The sequence below is a fragment of the Alexandromys fortis genome, unplaced genomic scaffold (genome assembly GCF_014885135.2).
Source record: "Alexandromys fortis isolate MF-2015 unplaced genomic scaffold, M_Fortis_MF-2015_v1.1 scaffold_322, whole genome shotgun sequence".
Lineage (NCBI taxonomy): Eukaryota > Metazoa > Chordata > Mammalia > Rodentia > Cricetidae > Alexandromys > Alexandromys fortis.
Genome location: NW_026068222.1, coordinates 725200 through 737041, shown reverse-complemented (window position 1 = coordinate 737041; position 11842 = coordinate 725200). Strand labels below are relative to the sequence as shown.

The window sequence follows — 11842 nt, the reverse complement described above, 5'->3', positions numbered from 1 at the left end:
TTGAAAACTTTTTTGGGTGTATTTTGCAGATACAGCCTTAAGGTAGAGACTTAAGCTATGATTATATTCAATGTTTATGTTTGAAAATTGATTTATATGACCAGTGTTTCTAATGGGAAACCACTTTTCAAAGATTACACTTTCAGAAAGCTCCATTATAAATACTATACCACGGTTATACAGTAGCAATAAAACTGTTGTATCTGAACATGGATTGGGAACAACTCTCAGTTTTCAAAAACCATTATTCCTTTGCAATCTCATAATGATCCTTTGATATAAACCACTGTATTCCCATTCCTCTCAACAAGTTTTTAAGCCCTTACATTGGCTCCTTACTCCATGAAAACAAGTATTAGGTATTTATGTGTAAGTTTTAAAAGGTCTAACTGGGAGGGAGAGTTTAAGAGCCAAATGGCACCGGTCTTTCCAGACTTGGAACAAACGCATTGACAAGGGATGAGAGACTCCAGGCTTTCCTACCAGGAGTCCTACTCCAGAGAAATGGGTCTATTGAACTATCAGGAACAAATGGATGAGAGGCTCAGGCACTAAGATGAGAACAGTCAACAAAGTTTTCCCTGACGTTTCCTCACCCGACTTTGAGAAAGTGGAGTACTAGGATGAACCAGGAAGGATGAATCAGCCATCTTCCCGTCCGTGAAGGAGTAAATACCGTGGGTTAAAGTTTGCCCTAACAACAGAAAGTACCATACTGGAGGCCCGGGAAGAGGAAAACACCCAGACATTGGAGCCCCAGCCGCGACAGTCACTCTTCCGGAAGCTCCGCCCCCTCCAGGCCAGGTTTCCACCACGCCTCCTCGCCAACAGCCCAGAGCTGGCAGAAAACTACATTTCCCAGAATGCATCTAAACCTCATTGCAGGGAGCCTATAAGTGTCCGGGTGACGACATAAACCGGCGCGGTGTTTAGACTCTACTGATGTCGTGGCGCTCAGAGGCAAAAAGTTGGTGCTTGAGGGGCCCTCGAAGTGAAGCCGAGGTCGGGTGGCCCTGACCCTTTCCTACCCACTCCTTCTCGCCCGCCTTTCCCTCTCCAGGCAGGATGAGGCGTGCAGGCCTGGGTAAGAACAGGACTGAGATTCGAAGTTTGGGGACCCTAGGACCATGCGAGCCAGGAGTGGGGGCGTGGGGGGAACTCGACCGGCCTTCTGTCAGTCAGTGACTCTGAGGTCGGAAAGACAACTGTTTGGGTTCTTTGAAGGAGGTTCCAAGTGGAAGCGCATCATTAGTCCCAGGTCCGAGCTGCTTCCTTAAGTTTAATTTACAGGAAAGTTTATATGGTAGGTTGTAGCAGAGTGGTGGAGTATTGGTTGTTTTGATTTTTTCCTTTTGATGTGCTAGTTTGGGGAGTAGCCGTGTTTTCCAAGCCTTGCCCAGGTTCCTTTTCTTCACTCATTCTGGATCTTACTTGTCTTAGGAGTGACATTTGGAGAGTAGATGTTAAACTCAAAGTTTGCTAATAATGATCTGTTAGTACAAAGGTAAATTTACACGTCATTATTGTTAAAGTGGCAGTTGTGAGAGGTCTCGGTCAAAGGCGATTGACTTGGATTGACTTTCTGAGTTAGACCTTGTCCCACTGTTAAGGCAATAGATGGTGATAAGTTTTGATGACTTAACATTTGTTTTTGTCTTTATTATTTTCTGGTTCTGAAGTTCTATTTTAACATGTTTTTTTGTTTATTTTTTTTAAAGGAAGGGCAGAGTGCTTAAAACAATGAATGAAACATGGAAAAGGATGTTACCATTCCACCATAAGTTGTAAAAACCGTATTTAAAAAAAAAAGTTTCAGGTGTCTAAAGCCAGTGAATAAACACTTTAAATTAAATTAGACAAAGGAGATAAATAAAGCCTTTTTTTTTTTTCAGCCCAGAACCCACTGCTGTGTGTGAATTTTAATTGTATGAGAAGGAATACAGTGCTCAGGACAGTGAATAGAGATAGGTTTTTTTTTTTTTTTTAATGAGGAGTTTATTGAAAGAAGGGTAAAGGGGAAGGAAGAGGGAAAGAGAAATACAGAGAGGAAGAGGATAGTGGTATTTTTAATAAGGTTACTTATAGGACTAGAAACCGGGTAATTTAAAACCATAAAAAAATATTGGCGGTGAGACGTGCTAGTAATACAGACTTACACAGTTATCAGTAAATAGTTGCTTCTGAAGGAACTTATAAATTTAGTTTTTTTGAATGCTTGCAATCATTGGAAGAAGTAGTCCTTGCCAAATAATGTAAAGAACTAATATCAAGTGACATTATTCTTCCTAAGTTCTTCCATTACTAATGACAACAAACATGGCAACCTAAGTCGTATTGCATGATCATTTGCGAATTAGTGTGGACTTCCCAAAGCTTCAAATGTAACTGAGGAGCAGAAGACAAATCGCTTCTGAAACTGAAGACAAATTATGATCCAAGGTGGTAATTTTCACCCCAACACCAGTTAAGTTCAATAGATGGTGAATGCCGTAGGGATTTAATACTAAATGGTTCATTGTGTACTTTCCCAGGCCAGAGCGAGAGAAGTAGGTTCTAAATAGGAAGATGACAGGGATTCAGGCATTGAGTTATGAAGGATGTATGCAAGAGATTGTGTGATCAAGTCACTTTGAAGCTAGGACCCTGAAGCATTCTGAAGATCTTTGTTTATGGAAGGAATTTACATTTCATCAGCAGGCCACTGGCCTATTTGGATGTTTGTGCTAACCGTTTTTGTTACATGCAGGGCCTGAATTTGACAATAGGTTCTTAGCTCTGGTTATATGTTGGAATTACTCAGAAAGATAGTAAATTAGATTTTCAATTAAAGAAGAGTCTCTAGACAAGAGTCCCTTCCTAATTGTTTCTAAAGTGTCTGTGCAGTTGAGAAGAGCATTGGTGTAAAATTATGAAGACCTATTAAAGTACCAACGCATGTTTACTTGAAATTTTAGCAAATATGAAATACTAGCAAATGTGAGAGGCATTTATGTGTAAAATCTGTCACACTTCACATGAGCTGTAAGTGAATTGGCCTGGTTACTGATGGAACATGCTTCACGGAAGGAGCATTTTTCAGAAATAACAGAGGTTGCCGGGCGTTGGTGGCGCAAGCCTTTAATCCCAGCACTCGGGAGGCGGAGGCAGGCGGATCTCTCTGAGTTCGAGGCCAGCCTGGTCTACAAAGGGAGTTCCAGGACAGGCTCCAAACCTACAGAAAAACCCTGTCTCGAAAAACAAAAACAAAAAAACAAAAAAAAAAAAAGAAAAGAAATAACAGAGGTTGCAGATGACCTCAGGATTGTTTTTCTACAGCTCTTAATGCTAGTAAGCGATTCGCACAGAAAAAAATGGGTTGGGTTTGGAATAGGAGCTCTGGTATTTTAGTTTTGTTTGTTTTGTTTTTCTGCATTGGAATGGAGGGTAGTTTGAAGACAGATTTGGTACTGCATCAACCAAAAAGTGAGAATTTTACTTTAAAGGAAAAAGTGGAAGAACTCTACAATTAAACTTAAGATTGGCCAGAGAGTCAAAACAAAAGAAATAAAATAGCCATTAAATTTGAATGAATTCCTTGGTGAAGTTATCCAGTAATTAACGTTAGCTATTCCAGAGTAACTTACTAGACAGTATGTCCTATTGAGATTCTTAGTCACATAGACAAGTTACAGATCTTGCTCTTGTTAGAGTTTACACAGGGTATTTTAAGTGGTATTTTAGTTGGTGAGTGGGAAGAAATGATTGTGCGCATCTCAGCAGCTTTTAATCTGTTTGAAAACATGTCCTGAGAACCGCATGGATAGCATGCCAGGATTTGATAGGAGATGTGAGTACGGAACTGTGCCATCTGTTTGGAATATTCAACATTTTGTTGTTGTGGTACAAGGAGAATTGTAAGTTTCTGATGCATAGAAAGTGCTCATAGGTATAGGAGGAAGTAGATGCATAAGATACTCTGCTCTTGATAAAGTTGCTTAGCAGTAAATTAAAATTGTATTCTTTAGTCAGTAATTTACAAGTATTCACTTAAAGTACTGAGGTGGTGGTGGTGAGTGTGTATGTGCACACGTGTTCATGTATGTGTCTGTGTGTCCATGTGTGTTAATGGAAATATAGAATGATTAATTTGTGGTCTTATAGTTCAATCTAGGTGTCAAGGTTGATGTTATACAATCAAAGCTGTAAGGACTCAAGAGTTTTGCTACTTAATAAAATTAAATTTGTGCTGTGCTTTGAAAGAGTTTCTCATTCACACATTAACCATCATTCAGACTTCCTGCTGTCCACCCTCTTGGCTGTTACAGTTTTTGTTCTTACTACCATTGCTACTCCATTTGCTGCTTGAGCCTATGGTAGCCTGTAGCTTTAAGGCTATTCCTTTATTCCGCTTTCTTGGTTCACTAGAGAAGCTGCTTCCAACCATGGATAATCTAGTCCCTTTAATACATTCTCCACTCTTTTGTCAAACCATACCTGTAGGAGGAGGGCCCACTTGTTCGTCCCTGCTGCTCAGCTAGTTAGCCCCGAAATAACCACACAGAAACCGTATTAATTAAAAGACTGCTTGGGCCATTAGCTCTAGCTTCTCATTGGCTAACTTTTATATTGATTTAACCCATTTCTAGTAATCTGTATATTACCACGTGGCAGTGGCATACCGACAAAGATTAAACATGTCTGTCTATGGTGGCTCCACGATGTCTCTCTGACTGTGCTTTCTTCCTTCAGAATTCAGTTCCATCTTCCCCACCTACCTATGTTCTGCCCTGTCAACAGGCCAAGGCAGTTTCTTTATTCATTAATGAAAGCAACACATAGACAGAAGGACCTCTAACACCACATTCCAAAGTTTGGGGGCTTTGTTCTTCTTCAGTCCCAATATCAAAGCATACAATTCTAGGTCCATCCAACAGTGTGACTTCTCAACAGCTGACTGAGACCAAGGAGCCCTTTTGTTGAGAGATCTCATATGGAAAGACAGAAGCTAATCCAGCTATATTGCCACAGCCACTGTCAATTTATTCTCCTAGAAATACTGAATGATTTTGGTCACTGGTCTTCATGATTTTCTTTATTGTTTTATTCCAAACAATCACTCTTCTTTGCTGTGTAGCGCATTTTCTTCCTTTGCAAAGAAAATTCTGACATCAGTTTATAATAATATCCCAGTCCCAACACATTTATATATGTATTTGCTGCCCAATGCTCACTATACCTGTTGTTTTCTTAGTGACTGTCAAGTACTGTAGTAGACAGAATAATGGATATTGTAATTTTTAAACCATCTCCTATATGCAGCTTCTTACAAATAGCAGAAAAGTAGAGTTGATACAGGGATGTTTCTCGAATACTTGTTGAAAAAAATGAGTGAATTCTTTATAAATCTCAGTTTATAGCCTCTATAAGCTACTGGACCTTTTCCCTCGGTGTTCACTAATGGCCTCTACTTCCCTTTGTTTCTTCACTTTTCACTACTTGCTTCTTAGAAGAGAAGTTGCTCGTTAAAGAACTAGCATCTTTCTGCCACGGGAACCCCTTCCTCCACACCTTTTCTCTTATCATCTAGCTTCTCTTTTGGGTGGATGTTTCTACGTTTGTGTCCTTTATTAAAACATGTATTTCTAGTATGCAAGAAGTTTCTCTCAAATATTCTTGTATATCAAGGCCTGTTTTAGTGTCTTTAAGCAATCAATAAATGTGTATTGAAAAAATGCATACTTTCCTGAAAAGAGGGTATAAAAAGAATTGTTTTAGTTTTAATGTTCTGATTTTTTAAAATTGATTTTCAGTGTAACTATTATAAATATATGGGGTCTGCAACGCCCTCCAGGGGTCTTTGTCAGTTTGTTTTAACTGCTAGACTTTGGGAAGTAGCTTAAGTTTTTGTTTGCAGTCCTACAAGTTGTCTCTGATCCTTGTAGGTGACGGAGCAGCTCCTGGCAGCTATGGGAACTATGGCTATGCCAGTAGTGGATATAATGCCTGTGAAGAAGAGAACGACAGACTCACTGAAAGTCTGAGGAGCAAAGTGGATGCTATCAAATCTGTAAGTACAGCACCAGTGCTTTCCCACTTCACCTTTAGATTTGTGCTTACTGTCATCTTAATAAGGAACTAACTTAGAAACGTGTGCGGTGAGGTCACAGTGCCGCACAAGTTCAGGCTGCCCATAAGTAAGTTAGAAGATGCCACAAGTTAAAATCTAGGGTACTTTGGTTTAATTTTTCTCAAACCTCAATTGTGTATTTGTGTTTGTGTACCTAGCAAAATCTAAAATGTACTGTACATTTATGCAGTAGTTTAAACAGAGCCAGTCATGTGTTCTCTATAATTTTAAGTTTAGATAGTGCTAACTTGTAATTTCTTTCCAATTTGTTATTATAGTAAAGAAAACATATTTAAAATAATCAGTCTAGATTTATAATAAAAGAAATACCATATATTGTTAAGAAAATATTAAATGTGTATGTGTGTATTTGACTTGTTTATATGAATACTTGTACATTATAAAATGTAAGGAATATACAGATGAAAACATTTAATTTTTATGACTGAAGGAGAAAACAGAGTTTGCTAGAATAACAGAACCAGAGAGTGTTGACAGGTAGATTGACTACTATAAGAAAGAGAAGTGAGAGGTGCCACTGTTAGAAGGAAGAGAAATTTTAAATTTTGTTGTCCAATAATTCCATTGGACAAAGCATCAGGAGAGCCATTGAAATAGCTCCTCTAGCCTTTTCTGATAGAGGCTTGAATACATTACACAAGTCTTTCTCTCCTCTGTCTTTAAGCCTTGTTTGAGTCATGGCTTTCTTGTTGTTCTCTAACACAGTCCTGCTTTTTATGCTTAGACCCCTGGAAGAATCTCTTGACCTGTCTCAGCTTTCCCTGGTCTATGTTATGTTGTTACAATCATTGGTAGAATTTTGTTAAAGCTTATCCTGCCCTCTCGAAGTCTTTGGATTCCACTGTTCCTTAAAAGGTTAAGTTCACATTCTGTAGACTGATTGTGCCATATGTTCCTCAGAGCAGAACTTCTCTTCAGCACATCAAGAATGCATACGGATTTGATGCCAGAAAAATAAGAGTTCTCTTTTGTTCTCTGCATACTGATGTTGCCCCAATTCCATATTTTCAAAATTAAACTTTGCCTTTAGCAGTTTCATTGTCTTCCTCCTTACTTTGAAGTTGTCTTCTTCATGAAAGGCCCCATCGCTGCATCTGCCTCTTTTCATGCTGTCTCTCAGTACTTCATCCAGAATTCACTCATTCCCAAAACCTGGGGTCATTTGTGACATGTAGTATAATTCCTTCTTAGCAATATTGAGTGAATTTTTGCTAAAGGAATTATAGAAGATGATGTTAAAAGCATGAGTCTTGATTCTCCAGTGCAATAAACATATGATACATGTGAAGCATTCAGTGGATGCTCACATTGTTACATGGAATTGGTATTTAGTTTCAGTCATTGAAAAATTAAACTGTATTCAGCTTGGATTCTGATATATGGTATTGTTTCCAAAATCATATTAATTAAAATGATTTAATCTATGGACCTAATCATGTATAATGTTCAGAGGTTAAGAAACATAAGTTTGGGAAGGACATAGAATTGAATGTCTTAACTAAACAAGCAAAACTTTCTAGTGTTGATTATTGAGCTCCCATATTAGAAGACTGGAGATTTTATTCCTTTTGCCTGAATGGCATGTTAAGTAGTTGGGTGAGTTGGGCTGCCTGCTTTGTTATCTCTGATTTGATGAATTTGGAGGAAAACTTCATATCTGATCGCCATAATTTTAGTATAATTCCATATCAGTATTATCTGTGACTGGTTTTCACTCAGATTAAATTGAGAAGAACATTTAATAGTTGTTTACAAAGACTTTCAGTAATTAATTGTGTTTAAGTTCATTAGAAGGGAAACCTCTGATGAATTTGTTGTGTAAGCTATGAGGTATAGTTTTGCATAGCAACTGTTGTTTTACACACTCATATTCTTTTTACATAATTTTAGGTTATAGATAATACTAACCTTAAGGGTTTTTCCAATTTATTATTATTTTAAACCCAAAGTCTTTAAAATAACAAATTACACTTATATTCAAATAAATGCCATATTTTGTTAAGAGAATACTAAATGTATATGTCTGTATTTGAATTGGTCATGTGAGTGTTTGTATTTGCTAAAATATAAAAACGGAATCTGCGGGTGAATACTTTTATATGACTAAAAAAAAAAAAACCAAAAAACAGAAGAAAGAATACAAGAATAGGGGAGCCAGGAGGAGAATGTTAACATAGAGATTGAATATTAGGAAGAGAAGAGAGATATGTTCATTGTTGGAAGGGGAAAATTTTAAATTTATATTCCAATATTTTACTGGACAAAGTGTGAGGAGAGAGTGTATATTTTTAGAATACAGTTTCATCTGAGAAATTAAATATGCTAAGTAGGGCATTGTTGCTTTTACTTTATCACTTTTGAATACCTTCATGTAAATTGTAATGTATTCGCTTTCTTCCTAGCTTTCCATTGAAATAGGCCATGAAGTTAGAAACCAAAACAAACTATTATCTGAAATGGTAAGTTTTAATGATTTTAACTAAGAAATTTTATCTAATGTTTTCAAATTTAGTTTGTTGACCAGGTATAAGGAATTACATTTTTAAAAACATTTTTTGTTAACAACTCTATACAGATATAATTTATGCACTAATACTTTTTAAAAATAAAATTTTAATACGTTCTTCAAGAATTTCCCATGATGTATTTTGAATATATTCAGCTCTCATGGCTCCTCCTCTCCTCTTCTCCACCCTATCCTTTATTTTTATCCAGTTAAACAGACCCTGGAATTGTAAGTCCTGTTGGACTTCACTCAGTTTTTAGCTAATCAGTTTAGAATTTCTATCAAATGTATTTTTGCGTTGTTCTTTTCTAAGATGTAAATAAGAAGTGAACATTGAAGCCAATGCACTTTAACTCTGGTATAAAGCACTGTTGAGAACCGAATGGTGATGGTTATTAGAGTGGTCTTAGAAATTGTAATGGGTAGGCACTTGTAATTATTAACCTAGCCATAAAAAAAGCACTTTATGTCCAACCAAGTGCCTTTCACTTAACAGACACTTCCTCCGCCAACTTTATTTCCTAAGGTTTACTGCTGAGCAAATTCCTCAGATTTGAGTAGACAAGGTCTCTTTATTTCTAGTCTAAACAAGCTCAAGAGCATGTACCTTTTCTTCTCAGAGCAGCCGTCCAGTCAGTCACTGATGCTAACTTTGGATACCCAGCTTCTCTAGACCTTCCTTTGTTTCTTCACATGCATTCAAAATAGCTATCTAAAAGCAAATATGGCATCAAATGCAGTGTTCTTTGAAAACAGATATTCCTGTTTTTGTTTTTGTTTCTTTTTATGTAAACTCATTCAAAATCTCATTTAGGGGAGCCCAGCATTTAGATTTTGTGAGAAGCGTCCCAAGTGGCTCTGATGAAGAAGCAAGGGTTTCAGGTGCATGAGCTATGTGGAGACTAAGCTATGCGGAGCCTCGTTGTGCTGGTGCCTGCTCATGTCAGCATATTGAGATCTTAAAGCAAGTGTGTTGTCTCTCACCTCTGCCAGTCTACTTATCTTAAAGGCTCTTCTGGCTTTATTTTAATATGGCATTTTTCATGCATGTATTTAAATCCTCTCCACGTATTGCTCTGTCAACTTCTATATTCTCTTAACTTTTAGTAAATTTCTCTGTAATTCTAAGTCATCTGTCTAAACAAAAGACAGCCGTTTTGGGCACTGAAGTATCTAAACACTCACACATTTGACCTTGGGGGAAAAAATATCTAAACAGAAAGTGGACAAAGACATGCTGACTAGCACAGGGTGACTTGCCTTTATTGTTAATGGCTTTGTATCCATATAATTGAAATAAGAAAGTCCTAAATCATTTGAGTTTTGAGTTTTTTAATGATTCTCAGGAACTGAAAGAAATCCTTATTGGATAATAAAAGAACCACTGAGAAAACTGCTTTATTTTGCATAGAATAATCAGGCTGATTTCCCAAGCTAATAAATAGATACTTGAGTTGATTACATACAAATTATCTTTAAAAATACATACTAATAATCTTATGTAATTTGCTTGGATGAGCATGTTTAGAATATTAGAATTTATTATGTTTTTCTTATTCTTTCATAGGATTCACAATTTGATTCTACAACTGGATTTCTAGGTAAAACCATGGGAAGACTGAAAATTTTGTCCAGAGGAAGCCAAACAAAATTACTATGCTATATGATGTTGTTTTCATTGTTTGTCTTTTTTGTCATTTATTGGATTATTAAACTGAGGTGATACAAGTTAGTGTGGACTTGGAATCTGTTGCAGTTAATATCTTGGGGTACCACTTTGATAGCCAGCATCCCAACGTTTCTAGTGGCTTTCTTCATTGAAGATTACTGGAGCTTTCTTCTTTCAGAAACCATACTTTACCACCCAGTGCTTTTTGACTGCTCTTCCATCTTGACTCATTTTGACTCCTATTTTCAGGGGTATGGAGTTAGCCTGAAATCTGTATGGCTGTACCGATGTTTTTCCATTCATATTAAATACCGATATCATATATACCCTGTTGCTACACTAAGTGTAACTTTCTAAAGCAAGTGGAAGAGCAATAGAATGCTGTAGAAGCTGACATCCACTTTTGTGGTGGCTGTTGGCTGGTGGTAGAATGTTCCCTTTCTTTGCTTGCTGTCATCACTGGGATGATGGGCTTGCCTTGCTTGTTACCATATATGTACCAACTTCCTTTTCCTGATAATTGTCTTAACACGTTTGTATAAGAACTTCTTTGCATAAAACTATTGACATATTTCTGTGGGAGCGTACTACACATGTGCATCAGTGTAGGTATGGTTCTGTATTAATGATAAATTCCGCTGATGTGCTTTAGAACTGTTTTCTGATGTCTAGCTGCACGGGTGGGCCATTTGGTGATTATTTGTGTCAGAATAATGTGAAGTTCAGTGTTGCTATGCTCTGTGGAGAAATGAAGTGTTCAAGAAAATCAATTGCCTTTGTTTTAGCACATGTTCTACCATTCCCTGGGGACTGAAAATCTGCTGGTACTGAAACCAGAGCACAGAGGATTGTTGTTCTGCACCATGTTATTTGCTTACAGAGATCAAAATGCAAGGTGGATTTAAGTAAAAAAAAAATAACATTAAAATACTGCGAAACATTCTGTATTGTTCCTACTTTAGAAATTTGCATATTTCTAGGTTCAAAAATAAACTTTTATGAAAATTTATTTGTGGCCTCTTCAAGTGATTTATATTCTTTTTTAAATTAATTAATTAATTTATTTATTAAAGATTTCTGTCTCTTCCCCGCCACCGCTTCCCATTTCCCTCTCCCTCCCCAATCAAGTCCCCCTCCCTTGTCAGCCCAAAGAGCAATCAGGGTTCCCTGCCCTATGGGAAGTCCAAGGACCACCCACCTCCATCCAGGTCTAGTAAGGTGAGCATCCAAACTGCCTAGGCTCCCACAAAGCCAGTACGTGCAGTAGGATCAAAAATTCAGTACCATTGTTCTGGAGTTCTCAGTAGTCCTTATTGTCCGCTATGTTCAGCGAGTCCAGTTTTATCCCAGGCTTTTTCAGACCCAGGCCAGCTGGCCTTGGTGAGTTCCCAGTAGAACATCCCCATTGTCTCAGTGTGTGGGTGCACCGCTCGCCGTCCTGAGTTCCTTGCTCGTGCTCTCTCTCCTTCTGCTCCTGATTTGGACCTTGAGATTTCAGTCCGGTGCTCCAATGTGGGTCTCTGTCTCTGTCTCTACAAAG

The 11842-nt window shown here is 37.6% G+C and overlaps 1 protein-coding gene across 1 annotated transcript; it reads left to right on the top strand.

Moving 5' to 3' along the window:
- The first annotated feature begins 903 nt into the window (after nt 1–903).
- Bet1 (Bet1 golgi vesicular membrane trafficking protein) lies at nt 904–11311 on the top strand. Its single transcript, XM_050130579.1, has 4 exons — nt 904–1084; nt 5922–6046; nt 8530–8586; nt 10201–11311. Exons 1-4 carry the CDS (start codon nt 1066–1068, stop codon nt 10354–10356), a joined length of 357 nt encoding a protein of 118 aa, XP_049986536.1. The 5' UTR covers nt 904–1065; the 3' UTR covers nt 10357–11311.
- The last annotated feature ends 531 nt before the right edge of the window (nt 11312–11842 follow it).

What these genes read in the sequence shown, in the direction of transcription:
- Bet1 (XM_050130579.1), top strand. An exon ending in AAGTGGATGCTATCAAATCT is followed by an intron (nt 6,047 to 8,529) that starts GTAAGTACAGCA and finishes CTTTCTTCCTAG; the next exon opens with CTTTCCATTGAAATAGGCCA. An exon ending in ACAAACTATTATCTGAAATG is followed by an intron (nt 8,587 to 10,200) that starts GTAAGTTTTAAT and finishes ATTCTTTCATAG; the next exon opens with GATTCACAATTTGATTCTAC.